At 44.7% G+C, this 17808-nt stretch overlaps 1 protein-coding gene across 4 annotated transcripts in view; it reads right to left on the reverse strand.

The window, feature by feature from the left end:
• ARHGEF9 (Cdc42 guanine nucleotide exchange factor 9) overlaps positions 1-17808 on the reverse strand; it is a 253933-nt gene that overhangs the window by 140424 nt on the left and 95701 nt on the right. The window contains exon 1 of one of the 4 annotated variants that reach the window (XM_033137888.1): positions 7569-7885. The exons of 2 other annotated variants lie outside the window; for them this stretch is intronic. In XM_033137888.1, the coding sequence (XP_032993779.1) occupies positions 7569-7598 (30 nt within the window). In that variant the 5' untranslated portion in view covers positions 7599-7885. Of the gene's footprint in view, positions 1-7568; positions 7886-17808 lie in introns of those variants that run through there. One more of the 4 variants, XM_033137886.1, reaches the window with a different exon arrangement.

Genomic DNA, 17808 nt, shown 5'->3' on the forward strand with positions numbered 1-17808 from the left:
TATATCACCAACACACATGTGCGTGAATAAAGCTACAATGTATGGCTTTCTCTGGTTGTCAGGTGATAGTTAGGAACTGCTGGGTGAAAATCTACTACAAAAGGGATACACTGTTCTTTCTTTGTTGTCACCTTATTTTGGTGGAATGGGTTTTCTCTAGACAGGATGGAAACCCTGAGGATGTTGCAATGAAATATACTGGAAGATCCTTCTGTGACACTTGTTTCCTGATGCAAACCTGTTTCATTTTGAGAACCAAGGTATAGGCAATGTTTTTCTTTATATGTTTTGGATGGCAGGATTTTCAGGATAGATTGGCATGGGTGTTAGTGGGTTTGCTTCAGAAATCAGTTGCTATTTTGTTGTTCTCAATGGCAAGGAGAGCATCAAGGAAAAGGATGTGTATCAGTGGTGCTATTTAATGAACACTTGATAATTGGATAAGTGGAGCTGATGTAACTTATAAATTGTTCTAAGCACTGTTTTTTCATTTGTCAGGGAAAGCTACCCCTTGTTAGCAAACTCTGAATGACCTCTTCTTATAGCATTTTGCTAGAACTCCAAATCTACAATCCTGAATCTCATCCTTGTAGTTCCAAATGTTGTATCAACTGTGTGAAAGCACCAGTATGGATAGATCCTGGGGGGGGGGGGGGGGTGTCATATCTACCGGTAATATGGAGGTAAAACTACAACCAAGCTATGCACACATTTTAGAAACCACAAATCTGCGATTTTGACCCCCCCCCCCAAAGTGAAGCAGCCGGTTCATAAACATTTCGGTTCTGAAAACCACAACCTGTCAGACTTATAAATAATTCATACAGAGATGCCAACAGATCCAACAGTGTTAGCAAAGGTGTACACACTGGACACAATAACATTGCATGGCTTCAGCTTGGAGCATAGTAGCAGCATCACTCGGTTTCAGTGAATGATGCCCTTCTGAGCAGTCAATCTTCAAAGCTCTGTAAGTACCACTTTGAAAACAGCATCATTTTCATCAGAACAGTTGATGAAAGCAGAAGCCAAAACATTCTGCCATATACATTTAAAAAAAAACACCTCTCTTTTGTTAATCATAGATTACCCATATCTATCTATTTACCTCTCACTGTCTCTCTCCATCAGTCTATCCCAATCTGATGCCCTCCAGATGTTTAGGACTACAAATCCCATCAACCCTAGCCAGCACAGCCAGGGGAAAGCTAGTGTGGATGGATAAAAACAATGGAGAATTCCTAATGTATCAGAATTCACTTTGAGGGGTAAAGAGACCAGGCACTGTAATTCAGAACTCCAGAATTCAGGTAGAAATTTGGATGAGGATTATTTTTAGAAGTATCCCTTGTTTAAGGAATATAGCTTAGAAATTAACAATGGTATGCCACCATCTGGAATCAATTTATAGACAGGGAAGATATAGTCTGGAATGAATGATTACCAAGATCAGGTTCTCTGCTAATCTTATCTGTGTCTATATTTCCCTAATGCCTTCAGCACAACTTATTTAAGTCATCTAGATCTCCTACCTCTGCTACCACTTTTTGTTAATGCACCTTCTCTTCTGTTGTGCTATAAACAAGCTAATGATCCTTGTCTTGAAGCAGGTATTGGGATAAATGACTGTGTTAATTCCTTCCATAATTCAAGTTGCAAAGCCATCAATAATTCACTGAATTTATTCATTCTTTATTGTACTGAAGAAGCTATCTTGAACTGATCCACACAATGGGTTCATCTACCTCAGCATTGTCTCCTTCACAGGTACCCTCCAGATGTTGTTGGCGCTCATCATTCCTGACCCATGGTAGCTAGGATTGACCAGAGCTGGAGAAGCTGGAGAAGCAACAATATCTGTAGGACTATTTCTTCAGGGACTCATGAAGAGGACACTCATTCCCATCACCTCCTACATAAGATCCTCTCAGCTGGAGATACTTAAGATTTTCTCTGAGCACTATGCTCCTGAGCTGAATTAAAACCAACCATGGTATTTAGTTGGTTTGCAGCGGAGGCTGATCCATTAGGGTGAATGAGGCACTGCCCCACCAATCCCAGTCCACTCTCAGACAGCCCCACCTTCCTGCCTTCTTACCAAGGGTGTGGTGGATCTGCCTATGGAAGTAACTATTACACCACACTGGTTTTGCACCTCAGCCACATCACTTGATCACCATCAAGGCTCTCAATGGTTAATAGCCATTACGGCTATGCTGTGTCTCCATGGTAAGAGGCAGTAATGCTACTGAATAGCAGTTGCTGGAAACCACAGCAGGGAGAGGGCTCTTTTGCTCAGGACCTGCTCGTAATTTTCCCACAGGCATCTGGTTGGCCACTGTGAGAACAGGATGTTGGACTTGATGGGCCATTGGCCTGATCCAGCAGGGCTCTTATGTTCTTTTGTTGACTTTCTCTTCTTAGTCTCAGTATTGCCCTTGCAGAACTCAGCAGGGGCTAGGATGAAGAACAAACTAGTATTGGTTGCCTGCACCTTCCATTGGCTCTGGCTTCCACTTCCTGTCAGCTTCCCTGCCTTCCACTCTGCCAGTTGCAAAAGTCACAAGCTGCAACTGGCTGACTGAGCATGGTTATTAACTAATTAAAAATGTTTTCATTCAAAATGCTCCCTCCATTAAATAATTTTTCATACAAACTCAGAGGCACCCCCTAAGACAGGTAATTCTTCCTCCTCTTCTGAGATGATGTCTGCCCTGATGCATTCAAAAGTGTAGTCTACCACATTGACATGCAAGATTGTGGTGAAAATGTAACAAGAAATTCAACCCTTCAATATCTTCGACCCAAGGCATACTGCCATTATGTGTAACACATGGAATTTCTAAAAACACTGTCTATGTGTGTAGAAGTTGTTGTTGTTGATAATGATGATGATGATGATGATGATGATATCCCATCCTTCCTCCAAAGAGCTCAATGAACTTTTATTCTCATAACACTGTGTGGCTGATTAGGTTGAGAGATAGTAACTAGCCTGTGGTCATGCAGGGAGCTTGATAGCTAAGAGGAGAGTTGAACCCTGGCCTCCCAGGTGCTACTCCAATTTGCACATCAGCTACATCACAGTGTTTACATCAAAGCAGCACCTTCTCTGCAACAAAACAGTAATGTGCTGACTTGATGCCACAATAAAGGCATAATGCATTGAACAGGCACAGCCCCCATAAGTAAAGTGGGCCTTGCTGTGCAATGCTTTGGCTTATAAGATTTTATAGATACATTCTACTCTTGGTTTTTAATAATAACATTCTCTATGATGGGTGCATCAATGGAGTAGAGAGCAAAGAGGAGCATCTTCGTTTCTAGGTTGGAAATTAAGCAGGAATGGGACAATTTTAATTTAATATAGTAGAGCATGTATTTTTAAAAAAACTGAAATGAGTGTTCTTCCATGGAACCCTAAACATGCCATATATATATATATAATCCCACTCAGTTTAATAGGGCTGAATCCCAGGTAAGAGTATGTAGAATTGCTGCCTCATCTGCTTAGCTCAGGGATGGGGAGCCTGTGACCCTCCAGACACTGCGACCTGAACTGCCGTCATCCTGACTAAGGTTTGCCCAGATAGGTGGGGTATAAATGTTGTTGTTGTTGTTGTTGTTGTTGTTGTTGTTGTTGTTGTTGTTGTTATGTGGAGAAGCTGCCTCAGGCATCAGGATCTACCAGGGCAACAGATCCAGGCTTCCAAGAAATGCACTGCCCACTCCTGGTGCCGCTGTTGTGGTGACAGCAACACAATTCTTGGAGGCCAGATCTGCCGATGCCTCAGCAACAGGAGTGCCAACTTGATTAAAATATTGGTGAGCTCTGCCCTGCATAATCAATCATATGATACGGCACATGCACACCATCTGAATAGCAATGCCCATCAACTTTGGGGGGCCCCAGCCCCTTCAAATATTTTATTGGGGAGGCCAAAGCCCCCTCAGCCCCTAGGAGTTGACTCCTATGCTCAGCAGCCTCTACAGTGGCCTCTTGGCAAATAGGAGATGCTACTGGTCTCCTCCCACCTCAGGGAGGAAATGGTAGAGGCTGCCCCCTGGGGTCTCCTGGGGTCTGCACCTGTCCAGGGTGATTCAGAGTGCCCCTCCCCCTTGCAATGGCCTTTAATTCCCACTTCAACCATTGGGTAAGGTTTATTTGACTTCCCCCTTGTTCCCAACATAGATCTTTATTCCCTCCTTGTTCCTAATTTAGATCTCCACTCCCCGCCTTTTTCCCAGTGTAAATCTTCATCCACTCCTTCTTCTTCACTGGTGGGACAGGAGGTGCCGTTCTGTGGTTTGCCTCAGATACCAAAATATTTTGGGCCAGCCCTCTACCTGACCATTGGGCATACTGGCTGAGGCCGATGAGAGTTGGGAGTCCAACAACATATCACAGATTCTTCACCCCCAACTTAACCAATTTACAAAACTGATTTACTTGCTGCCTTTGCAATGAGCAAATATAATAAAGAAGTTGCAACCAACAGTGGATTTGTACAAGTGGAAAGCATAGCCTAGTGTTGCTGATTCTACTCTGGCACCAAAACCGCTCACCAACTGCACCCTTTCACATAATAATAATAATAATAATAATAATAATATTTGTACCCCGCCCATCTGGGAATCTTGTTGGAAGCTTCCAACAAAGATTAAAAATACATTAAAATGTCACACATTAAAAACTTCCCTAAACAGGGATGCCTTCAGATGTCTTCTAAATATCAGGTAGTTGTTTATCTCTTTGACATCTGATGGGAGGGCATTCCACAGGGCGGGTGCCACTACTGAGAAGGCCCTCTGCCTGGTTCCCTGTAGCTTTGCTTCTCGCAGTGAGGGAACCAGCAGAAGGCCCTCAGAGCTGGACCTCAGTGCCCCATGATATTCCAAAAAGTGTTTCAAGAGCAGGATTTCAGGGATGCTGGGTGCTGCAGGCAAGGGGGGTAGGCAAAAATCGGGTTCCCTGTTTTGTGCAAGGGGAACTGCTTCCACTACGGCAAAACCACTAGACAGAAGGAAAGGAGAAAGGAAGGAATTTTTTCTCCATTTTCTAAAGATTAGTAGGATGCAGTGGCCAAACAGAACATGTTTGAGAATCAGATATACACTTACACAAATCAGAGTGTTTAAGCTGTCAGCCTATTTTTAGATATAGGAAAACAGAATTATCAGTTATACCTTCAAGGCCTCTTTTGAAAACATCAAACAGTAGGGAATGTCTCTCATTATTTCCAATTACAACTGCCCTCACCTTTCCCACACCACAGGGAAGACAGAATAGCTTTATTCCCCCCATAACTATTTTTCTTCCGAAAATGTTACTAGGCAAATCAGCATGGCACAGCTTGAGTAGCTCTGGCACAGCGTGGGAACAAGCAAGGGACTTTGCTTGAATATTACATTCTGTGCATTGGGGAGGGGGGCAGGGGAAGCAGGAGGTAGATTGTGTGGGAGGATAAGAGTGGGCGCAGGAGATGAACACTGTGGAAGTTAAGCAACCCTCACTCACCGCCACCAGATGCATCTGAAGGATCATGATTCAGATTGCAGATTTATCTAGCGCTATTTGCATCAAGCTATTCAAGGAGATGAGTGGCCTCAAAGGAAGGGGGCACAGCTGAAGCGAAGCATAGCCTAGTGTTTGTGTTGTGGTTAGAGTGTTGGACTAAGACCTGGGAGAGAGCAGACTTCAAATCCCTACTCAGCCATGAAGCTCACTGGGTGACCTTGGAGACCACTCACGGCCTCTCAGCCTAACCTACTTCACAGGGTTGTTGTAGAGTCAAATGAGGAGGTGGAGAACATGTGCCACCTTGAGCTCCTTGGAGAAAAGGGTGGGGTATAAATGCAATAAAATAAATAAACATGCTCACAGGCAGAAGGTCACAGTTTCAGAACCTAGCATCTAGTTTGCGGCTCCGTCAGTAGAGCATCAAAGTCTCAGGGTCATGGGTTCGAGCCCCACATTGGGCAAAACATTCCTGCAGGTTGGTCAGAGTAGACAGCAATTGTGCTAGATCAGTGTTTCCCAAACTTGGGTCTCCAGCCGTTTTTTGACTGCAACTCCCATCAACCCTGGCTAATAGGACCAGTGGTCAGGGATGTTGCGAACTGTAGTCCCAAAACAGCTGGAGACCCAAGATTGGGAAGCCGTGTGCTAGATGATCACATAGAATGATCTGATATAATGTAGTTTTGCATGCTCCAAAGAAGGATATCTATTGCCATAAAATTTCAGGGTCCAGGTGAGGCTTATCTGAACCAGGTAGTGGAAACCTTCCCGCCTCACTGTCACCCCAACAGAACAATATCAAGGTTGTGGGAATAGAGAGGTGTGGTGTGGACTACAATCCACAAGAGCTGACTGAGGCACATGGCAGACAAAAGGATCCAGCACAGTCTTTGCATCTCACTTGTGTCAGGCCACTTTTGAGGACTGGAAGGCTGCAAACATGCACACAGAAGCAGGAGGGATACTGTTGTTGAAGCAAATGCTTCCCTGGGTTCATATATACATTCTGATTTCAAGAGATGCAAAGCACAGTTCATTTGAACACTAAATGATGCCCACCTCAGTCTCAGATCATTTTCTGGGGATAAAAAGAAAGGACAAAAGCTTGTGGAACCTTATAATACTTATCTGGGGGTGAACTCGATGGGACTTACTTCTGAGTAGATGTGCATAGGATGGCACCAAAATGCCGAAATCCTATGCAGAGGCACTTGACCCAGGAGTAAAGCATAAGGGGACTTCCGAATAATGATGCATTGCATTATGTGGTACGTACATCCCTCAGCAAATGCTTGATTATCAGGCTCAGGATTGCTCCTTTCAAAGAAGGGAGCACAGGATTGCTTTGCAAATCCTCCCGTTGTGGAGCTGTGCATTCTAAGAATCTGAAGGACCTCACAGCTGGGTGAGTGAAAGAAAAATCCCCTCCTCCCTTTGCCCAAGTCATTCGCCACCAAATTGCACCGGAATGGAAACAAAGAAGAAGGGGCTGGCAGATTCTATTTTTAAGATGCCTTGTCGTTCTATAACCCCTCAATGCATCCCTCTGCCAGTACAAAGCTGGAAGACAAACCTTAAGGAACGCTCCTATTCAAAAAGAACATCTCCATTAACCTGCTACAGTTCGGAAAGCTTTCGCTTGCGCACAATCCTTTTAACAATAATGCCCCCCCCCCGCGCGCGCCGCCGCCGCTCACAAAAAGTCCATCCCGCCGCCCCCCGCCTTCTTTCCCTTGGGCAGAGCAACTCTCTGCACCCGGGAAAGGGGATCCCCCTCCACACACAAGCATCCTTCCTGAAACCCAGCCTTCCTCCCCTCCACCTCCTTGCAAAAAACCAAATTCCGTTGGTGCCCCCCCCCTTCCTCCTCCACCTCCGCTTCGTTGTCTTGGAGGAGAGGATCCATAAAATGGCCACGGACCTATCGAAGCTATCCCCAAAGCAAAGAGAGCAGGGGGGGGTGAAAACGAGGACACCCAACTACTGCAGGTAGAAAGAGCAGGGTGGGGGCGGTGGGGGTGGGAGGCAGAGAGCTACCTTAACTCACCATGGCAGGTCCATTCCTGAGCCACTGCATCTTCTCTTTGGATGTCGTCCTCTTGGTTATTAAAGAGGGAGGAGGGGAGAAGCCTGCCTGACGGTGTCAAGAAAGAAAGAAAGAAAGAAAGACCCCCTCCTTCTCGCCTCTTGCCCAGTCCTTTCCAGCCCAGCAACTCAGGAAGGAGCAGAGATCAGCCGCCTCTTTGCTACCTGGGAAGTTATGGCTTCATTTGAGGAAGGAGCAGGATTCCCCTCTCTCCTCTCTCTCTCCTCCCCTCCTTTTTCCAACTCTTTCTTTGGGTTCTTTCCCCCAACCACTACCTGTGCTTGGGAAACTGGGTATGCTCAAGGGAAGGAGGGAGGGAGGGGGGGAAGAGGGAACAGTGTTTACGTCCCGTCCCCCGTCCCCCGTGCGCGCAAAAAAAGAGGGCTGAGGTTGTGGGGGACAGCAGAGACCCAAGTGGGATTTGTAATGCTCTCTCTTTGTCTGTGCCCCCTCCCCTTGGCTTTGCTGCTGCAGGGCTCTCTGCCCACCCACCCCGCACACCACAGCCTTTCTGCTAGGGGATCTCCCTGATGTGCAGAGTCAGCAGATCTGCTTGTGTGTGCACAGTTCACTGTTGAGCTTTCTGCTGACATTTGTGGAATGGCAAGAACTGGCTCTTAATGCCTTGTGGCACCCCCACCCCCCACCCTTCTTTCCATCTCCCACCCTTCCCATTTACCAGGGCTTCTCTACCTACAGCGGAGGAAGTGCCTCACCATCCACTAATACCCTCCAAACTGTTCCTTTCTATTAACCCCCCCCCTTTTTTTTTCATGTGTCTGGATTTTAAGGCAGGAATTCCCTCCTCCCCATAACATTTATGCAAGATAACTATATGGACAGAAAGAGAGATGAGCAAGAACAAGATAATAAATCTCTCTCGTAACTCTAGAACTTATGGACGTCCAATGAACATTGGAAGATTCAGGAAAGATAAAAGGAAGGACTTCTCCATGCAGTATGTAGTTGAACTATGGAACTCGCTCCCACAAGAGGCCGGGATAGCCACCAACTTGGTGGTTTTAAAAGAGGATTAGACAGATTCATGGAGGATAAGGTTCTCAATGGCTACAGGCAATTACAGCTATGCTCTGCCTGCATGGTCAGAGACACTAGTGCTTCTGAATATTAGCTGCTGGAAACCACAGAAGGGGAAAGTCCTGCTCTTGTCTGCAGGTCCTGCTTGCAGTGGCGGACCTTGGAGTCTGAAATTTCAGCAGCGCCCTGTGCAATACCAAAATTTGGCATGCCCTCCCACCTCTTGCCTTCCATTGTACCTCATTGTTGCATTGCCTCCCGCAGTGACACTGAGGCTCTATGGCCAGTGTGACTGAACCGGTTGCACTCCCCTAAATCCACCTCTGCTGTTTGCAGGTTCCACACAAGTGCCTCATTGGTCACTGTGAGAACAGGAAGCTGGACAAGACTATTGGCCTGATGCAGCAGGGCTCTTCTGATGCTCTTTGTATTCTACAACAACACCATTCTGCCACCCACACCATCCTCCCGTTGCTTAAATCTAGTTGAATGAATGGAGTCTATCACATGAAGGAGGGACATAGGAATAAACCTTATACTAAATTAATACTATTGATCCATCCAGCTTTCTTTGTCTATGGGAGAGACCATCTTGGAAGACCTACCTCCTGCCTTGCAGGCCTTTTCCCACCAGGCCTGGGAAGGCAGGGCCCAGACTGACTCCAATTACAAAAGCTGAGGCTGCTGAATGGACTCTTGGGCTGGGGAATTGCTTAAGGGGTTTTGCTGAGGATGTGTGTTGTTGCTGTTACTGACATTTATTTTTGTATGTTTATTTTTTATCTTCTGATTTATGGGGAAATTGCTCAATTTGGTTGTGTATTTTTGATGTTTTATTTATTGTTTATGACTACATGTAATTATGGTTTAAATTGTGGAAAGGCGGTATAAATTAAAATTATGTATGTATGGCAAGCTTCCCCAACCTTCCCCAGCCGTTCAGAAGTTGTTGGACTACAAGTCCCAGCAGCCCCTGCCATCATGGATAAGAATCAGCAATGATCAGAGTTGGGTTGAAGAAGCCTGATCTAACGCTGATTGCCAGCAGGTCTAAATGGCTAGATATTATATTTATATAGCTTTTAAGGAAATTATACTGCTACAGGATTCAAAAACACATTTTTAAAAAGCAGCAGTTTTAACCCCCCCACCTGCTCCCCTTCCAATAAAAAGTATGGCATTAAGTAAAAACAAAAACAAAAATTATATTGTACAAAGAGACTTGTCAATGAGCTAACTCACACAAATGGGCAGTTTATTGCAATAAAAATTCTGCAAATATAAAAAAATGAAAAGAAGCAAATACCTGATAGGTTTGTAAAAAGCTTTGTTAAACTGTGCATTTTAGATAAATGTTCATACAAAGATGCACTGATATCACAGAACTGGAGAGTACTAATGCAAATATAGGGAACATTTCTGAGCTGAGGATCACATTACCCTGATGGAAAGTTGTAGTGGGCAGGACCAGCTCCAAAAGTGGCCAGTCCTGCACAAAATGGCTTGACTCACTCTTGGCATGCACACACACAGAGCTGTTTCCCATGGAGACAGAGGCATATATTAAATTCTCAGACACTCTGTTCAAGAGTCACTTTCCATTTGATTCAATAACTTTGTAATAAATTGGTAAAGAAAACTCTCTGGCATCCTTTATCTGTCCTCATTGTGCAAAAGGCAAAATAACTTGGTAATCCCAGAAGAATGCAAATATCATCAATGTACAGGTGAGATGAAAGCCTTATCTCAGAGGGATTTTAAACCTCCAACTTCAAAATGCAATTGCATCCCATAAATTTCATGCACACAACTGCAAAATGCAAGCACACTTAAAAGATAAAAGTACCCCTGACTGTTAGGTCCAGTCGCGGACGACTCTGGGGTTGCAGCGCTCATCTCGTTTTACTGGCCAAGGGAGCCAGCATTTGTCCACAGACAGCTTCCGGGTCATGTGCCCAGCATGACTAAGCTGCTTCTGGTGAACCAGAGCAGCACACGGAAACGCCGTTTACCTTCCCACCAGAGCGGTACCTATTTATCTACTTGCACTTTGACGTGCTTTCGAACTGCTAGGTGGGCAGGAGCAGGGACCAAACAATGGGAGCTCACCCCGTCATGGGGATTCGAACCGCCGACCTTCTGATCGGCAAGCCCTAGGCTCAGTAGTTTAGACCACAGCGCCACCCACGCAAACTTTTTACATATCTGCAAAGAATATGTCTACCTCTCTGCTGAGCCATTTCCTTCCGTGTTTTGATCTTTTTGCAGCAGACGTTGCTGTGGAGGTACATTTATCTTTTTAAGCAAATAAGGTTGCCAAGGGTTTCCCCTCATTCACAGACTTCCAGGACTTCTGGGCATGATCATGTGACTACACATGTACATGATCATTACAGGAAGAAGAGTGAATTTCACCCGGGGTAGGATCACAAGCAGGGCCACCTCCTAAGATCTTAGTGCATGAGCAGGTTATATCTTTCACGTAGTGTCTTTTAGATTGTAACAGGAACTGTTTTTAAATTGTTTAGAGCAGTTGATAAATTTCAGGCTCATAATGCATGATAAATAGATGTTGATGGTGATAGTAGTAATAATAATAACAACAACACATTAGAATTGAATTGCTTTGATTGTCTCCTCTGACCTTGCACAATGTTTTAAAAATGAAAAAGAACAACAGCAATAGTCAATGGCCCATAATGCTAACAAACTAAAGCTTAGCACAAATGAGCAAATGGAAAGGAGTTCAAGGGGGGCCAGGATCGGCCCATGCATGAGGCAAGGTGAGGTGACCATCTCAGGCAGGAGGATCCACTGGAACAGCAGATCCTGTTGTTGATCTTTCTTCCCCACTTGTACCTGTTGTAGATTGGCCCTAACCCCTTCGTCACTTGTGGGGAAGGGGACAACATTTTTCAGTCAGCCTCAGGTGCCAAAATATCTTTGGCCAGTCCTGATGGGGGCTGTGCTCCTCCCTTGATCCTGCTGTCCCTGTGTGACCTGGGACAAAGTCATGGTTTGGCTTAGTTGCCTTAGTATTACATCTGACCCTAGGCTTATGGTTTGTCTCCCCCAGACAAACCATGAGCAGTAAACCAAGAGCAAACCTTACATACAGCTCATGGCATGTCGGGAACAAGAAAAACCATGTGCCAAAGTTCAGACATTATGCTCAGTCAAACCATGGCTTACCTCTGGGTATTGCAGAAGCAGTGTGAATGGGAGAGAAGCACAGCAGCCACAATTTCTGCTCCATGAACATGCATGTTTGCTTGTTAACATTAAGCCATGATTAGCATCATGTACTAACCATGTCACTGTTGCCTTCATTTTCTACACAAATGGGACAGAGAAAACTACAGTAAACAAGAAAAAGACCCAGGAGTCCTGTCTCACTGCCGGTTCCTCAGCATGGATTACTTTCGTATCCACAGACTATACCTGCTGGCGTTTATTATAATTATTTCTAATTTAAATATTGATGCTCATTAATTGTTTACCAGATTTATTATTTTTTAAAGCCCCATTTCAGAAAAGGAACAAGAATGACAGGAGTGTGGAAGCTTGGATGGAGATGTAAAGGCTGGAACCAGAGTTGCAGACTGACCATCAAATGCAAACTGACTTTGAAAGGAGTGGAAACACTTTGAGGATCACACATGCCTGTACCAATAGATTTCAAGCTGTGCTTTGTTGGATACCCTGAATGAGAAGATTGGTTGTGGTGGACAACCTTTATTGAGAGACAGGTTGCCCATTATTATTAACCTACCCATCTTATGTAAAGCCAGAGAGCAATACTGGGTGTGTCTTATAATATATCCTCAGCTCATGCATAAATCATGCCCTGCCACCAGAATAGATGAACTGAGTTGGCACCTTCAAACACAACCCAGAATCCTTTGTAATGTGCTGGAGTGCGGTGGCAGATAGCATGGGCTGCTTCAATGCTAACAGGGTCTAAGCAGGTCCTTCAGGGAAACAGAAAGGCATCCATCCTGATGTGTAAATCAGGGGCACATTGGCAGAAGCAGGGAGATGCTGCAGGGCAGGCTGACTCTCAATGGCACTATGAGGAGTGGCTATGGGAGAAACAGCCTGCTGTCCAGGAGTCTGGATTTTTGACCCAGAACATAAGGAGGGATCATGGGATGGTGAACATATCGTGCTTCCCTATTAGGTTTCCAGTGGAGCCCCCAAGTGAGCTTGGCTCTTGCTCAGGGGAAAATATGCTTCTGCTTTCAGCTTCCAGCCTCGGCCCAAAAACTCTCTTACAACTCTCACATATCCAGCTGCCCTTGGCCTATCATTCTCCACCTGGGAAAGGTCTCTATGGCTTTATTTGGAAATGCTAAATGATGGTACTTAACTTGCCAGCCAAAGACATTACAAAGGAACTGGTTTGTGTGGTTTGGCAGGCATCCCAGCCAGATGGGCAGGGTATACATTAATAATAATAGTAATAATAATAATAATTGTTATCATCATCATCATATCCTATTATACATTCTGCTCTCACAGATGCAGGATTGCAGATTTGGAAGGGGTCCCAGGATATCATCCAGACTGACCACCCAAACTCCTAATAACAACAACGATCTGCATATTAAAAAAGTCTGTGCCCTGTGAAGTGCATGGAGATGAGACCTTTGTCAGTTTAGCTAAAGTATAAGACAAAAGAAAACATCACTTTGTAGTAGTGCCAATTATTTAACTCAATATATTCTTACATTCAGCTTTAATTTGGGGTGGGGAGGAAGTGTTAATCTTCCTTTCCCTTTTTTCCTTCCAGAGAAGTCACTAAAAGCAATACTAAGCTCGGCCCTTGGTGTTCCCAAGCTTCGTGCAGTTCTGTGCATGCTTCCTTGGGAGTACGTCCCATTAACCTCAGTGTGGCTTAACATCTGAGTAAATAAGCTTTGGCGGACCACAACACCCTTGAGTCGCATTGTGACTGCAGCCCAAGCATTGTCCATTCTACATTTATTCAGGCATTATACTTTACCCTCTGCCTCACTGGCTCTCCTAAGGCCCATTTTATTTGCTAATATTCTTCCCTCTCCTCCTTCTCCCTCCCCCAAAACACAAACACACACACACTCCGAAACTAGCATTTTCAACTCCCAAGCCTACTTTAATTAAACTTTGGGATCCTGTTGCCAGGGAACACAATTGGTTGCCAAGGCCCTCTTATTTTGCAAGTGAGAGTTAATAACCAGCGGTCAAATTAGACTCACAGCATAAAGAAGAACATGCCCCAGTTCACAGCAGCAACATGCCGGTCTGGGAAAGTGTTTTTGACAAGAAGATGCAAAATTGGGCAAAGCTGCATTTGCTGGCAGGACAAGTTTCTATTCTGGGGAAATGATGCCAGCAACTAACACACCACCTTCAGTTCTCAAGAAAAAAACAACTATTTTTTAATTATTATTATTATTATTTTTAAATTGCCTCAAGATTCAGGGAGGCTAGCACCTCTTCCTTTACAAGTGAGGGCCCCTCCAGAAATCCTCATTTTTGTTACACATTTTTGATTTTATCTATTTATATTGTTGCATGCCACCCCAATCCCAAAGAAGGGCAGTGCCAAAGAATGTTCCAACTACCGCACAATTGCACTCATTTCACACGCTAGCAAGGTTATGCTTAAAATTCTACAAGGCAGGCTTAAGCAGTATGTGGACCGAGAACTCCCAGAAGTGCAAGCTGGATTTCGAAGGGGCAGAGGAACCAGAGACCAAATTGCAAACATGCGCTGGATTATGGAGAAAGCTAGAGAGTTCCAGAGAAACATCTACTTCTGCTTCATCGACTATGCAAAAGCATTTGACTGTGTCGACCACAGCAAACTATGGCAAGTTCTTAAAGAAATGGGAGTGCCGGATCACCTCATTTGTCTCCTGAGAAATCTCTATGTGGGACAAGAAGCTACAGTTAGAACTGGATATGGAATAACTGATTGGTTCAAAATTGGGAAAGGAGTACGACAAGGCTGTATATTGTCTCCCTGCTTATTTAACTTATATGCAGAATTCATCATGCGAAAGGCCGGACTGGATAAATCCCAAGCCGGAATTAAGATTGCCGGAAAAAATATCAACAACCTCAGATATGCTGATGATACTACCTTGATGGCAGAAAGTGAGGAGGAATTAAAGAACCTTTTAATGAGGGTGAAAGAGGAGAGCGCAAAATATGGTCTGAAGCTCAACATCAAAAAAACTAAGATCATGGCCACTGGTCCCATCACCTCCTGGCAAACAGAAGGGGAAGAAATGGAGGCAGTGAGAGATTTCACTTTCTTGGGTTCCATGATCACTGCAGATGGTGACAGCAGTCACGAAATTAGAAGACGCCTGCTTCTTGGGAGAAAAGCAATGACAAACCTAGACAGCATCTTAAAAAGCAAAGACATCACCTTGCCAACAAAGGTCCGTATAGTTAAAGCTATGGTTTTCCCAGTAGTAATGTACGGAAGTGAGAGCTGGACCATAAAGAAGGCTGATCGCCGAAGAATTGATGCTTTTGAATTATGGTGCTGGAGGAGACTCTTGAGAGTCCCATGGACTGCAAGAAGATCAAACCTATCCATTCTCAAAGAAATCAGCCCTGAGTGCTCACTAGAAGGACAGATCCTGAAGTTGAGGCTCCAGTACTTTGGCCACCTCATGAGAAGAGAAGACTCCCTGGAAAAGACCCTGATGTTAGGAAAGATGGAGGGCACAAGGAGAAGGGGACGACAGAGGATGAGATGGTTGGACAGTGTTCTCGAAGCTACTAGCATGAGTTTGGCCAAACTGCGAGAGGCAGTGAAGGATAGGCGTGCCTGGCGTGCTCTGGTCCATGGGGTCACGAAGAGTCGGACACGACTGAACGACTGAACAACATGCCACCCCAGTCTCTGAGCAATGTAAGACTCCAGGGGTTCCAGGCATTTACCCAAGGTTTGTGTTTCCTTGGAATGAGAGGCAGTGGAGACTGTGGTGTCTTTATGATATATGGCTTATTTACACATATATACAACCGGAGCCTACATTGGAGAGGCTCATAGCATTAACACTCCAAGAGGGTCTTGCTTCTCTCAGCCTTGGAATCCGGCAGAAATGGTTCTGCCTCCCAGCTGCCCAGCCTGCACCCTGCCAGCTTCTACTTCACATAACTCTCAACTCTGTCCTTTATCTTTCTAACTACCAGTGAGCTGAGGAAGGGGCCCCCACCCATATGCTTTCTGGTACACAGAAACATCTTTTGTTACCTTAACGGTCCATACATAGAGGGCCATTACCAAGAATTTCGTCTTGCTCTTTCAATCATTTCAATTTGTTTGATTTTACTCCTTCTGGATCCAGGAATTAGAAGGGGCTCAGGCATACAGCCTATTCTCCCGCCCCCAAACTCACATCATCATCATCATCATCATCATCATCATCTTATTTATTTTTTAAAAAAATACATACTGCTTGATTGTAAGGGAAAAAACCATGAAGCAGTTAACAAAAAGAATAAAACATTTGAATTTTTAAAAAGTTTTTAAAAAAACTACTCCAAACATTAAGAAATAATTAAAATCAACAGTAAGCCAAAAACCAGATTAAAACACAAGTCAATGTTTTGGGTGTCCAGATAGGATTGTCTAAACGAAGGTGCTTTTAACAGGTGCCAAAAAGAGTACAGTGAAGATGCATACTTGGTATCAATTGCCAGGGAGTTCCAAAATGTGGATTCTGCCACACTAAAAGATTGATTACTTGCAAAACAGAGAACTAGTATTATGTGGCATCTTTAACAGTTATCAGTTCCCCTCATGGTGGTAAAAGCACAGTTATACGCAGTGCTTTTTTCCCTGGGGGTACGCAGGGGTACACATACCCCTAAACATTTTGTGAATCTTTGTACTTTTGTCCATTTACTGTATTTATTTTTCCCCGATTTGAACTATAAAATGGTGATTTTTCTTGAGTCAAAATGAGCTCCCGTCTGCCCCTCCTCCCGGCTTACTGCAAAGCAAGCAAAGCGAGAGCCGCGCGAAGCGGGACAGAAGCTGTGTAAGCGGCTCTCACTTTGCTTGCTTTACAGCGAACCAAAGACAGGAGCCATGGCTCCGGTGGCAGAGGCATCCCTCTGCGACTGCAGCAGCAGCCGAGGGATCCCGCTGCCGCCCAGTGCCTACGCTCCATAAGACGCACAGACATTTCCCCTTACTTTTTAGGAGGAAAAAAGTGTGTCTTGTGGAGTGAAAAATGGTATCTCCTTGACCTGAAGAGGTTCACCTGCTAACTGCTGCCCCTCAAGCCAAGAAAGAGAAGCAGGGTCTGGTTAAAGATCTGACCATTCTACAGAGGAAGCAGATACTTTTTCTTAGCAATTTTTTAAACAGCAGAAGGTGGGCTAACCAAATGACCTTGTGCGTGAGAACACGTGTGTGCTTAAAGTACACAAGAATGACCCCACATTCATCTGTGAAATGAGACAATAACGGTGGGTGTAAGTGGAGGAAAAACTGTCTCAATTTCTGCCAGCTACTGGCACTGGCACAGATCTAAAGATGCAAATGTGGTCATGGTGACCTGGAGCAATATACTGTCCACAGAAATATAATTGCAATCTAATTCATCTAGACTTCTGAAGGGCACGTAATGCCAGGCAGAGGATGTAATTCACCACAGGTGGTGGGCGGAGGATTTATTGGTCAGTGTAACTTTAAATTAAACCAACAAGGGACATAGTTTTGCTTGCCTTAATTTTCCAGTTAGCCCTCAAAACACATGAAATGGTTTTAGTTTTATTTATTGCACAACTGTCTTCCGCTTTGCCTTCCTCTGGAGGGCTCAGGTTGATGCACATGTGGGTAATTTATCTTTGTCCTCACAGTGACTCCCTAAGAGTCTGGCCCAAGTGAGAGTCTTCGGACCAGTAAGCTTCAGTGCTGAGCATGGGTTGATGCCCCACCCCATCCAAACCCAACAGTGTAGATACCATGCCTCTTACTCATCCTATTTTTAACTTGCCTAGTCCCCAGTGGGTTATTGCTTAACAACATAATGCATAAGAAGAAGAAAGAGCCCTGCAGGATCAGGTCAAAGGCTCCTCTGGTCCAGCAACCTGTGCCTGTGACAATAATAAGAAATCCGTTCATTCAGCATCCTGTTCTCAATGAGATGCC

Source organism: Lacerta agilis, chromosome Z (assembly GCF_009819535.1).
Source record: "Lacerta agilis isolate rLacAgi1 chromosome Z, rLacAgi1.pri, whole genome shotgun sequence".
Taxonomy (NCBI): domain Eukaryota; kingdom Metazoa; phylum Chordata; class Lepidosauria; order Squamata; family Lacertidae; genus Lacerta; species Lacerta agilis.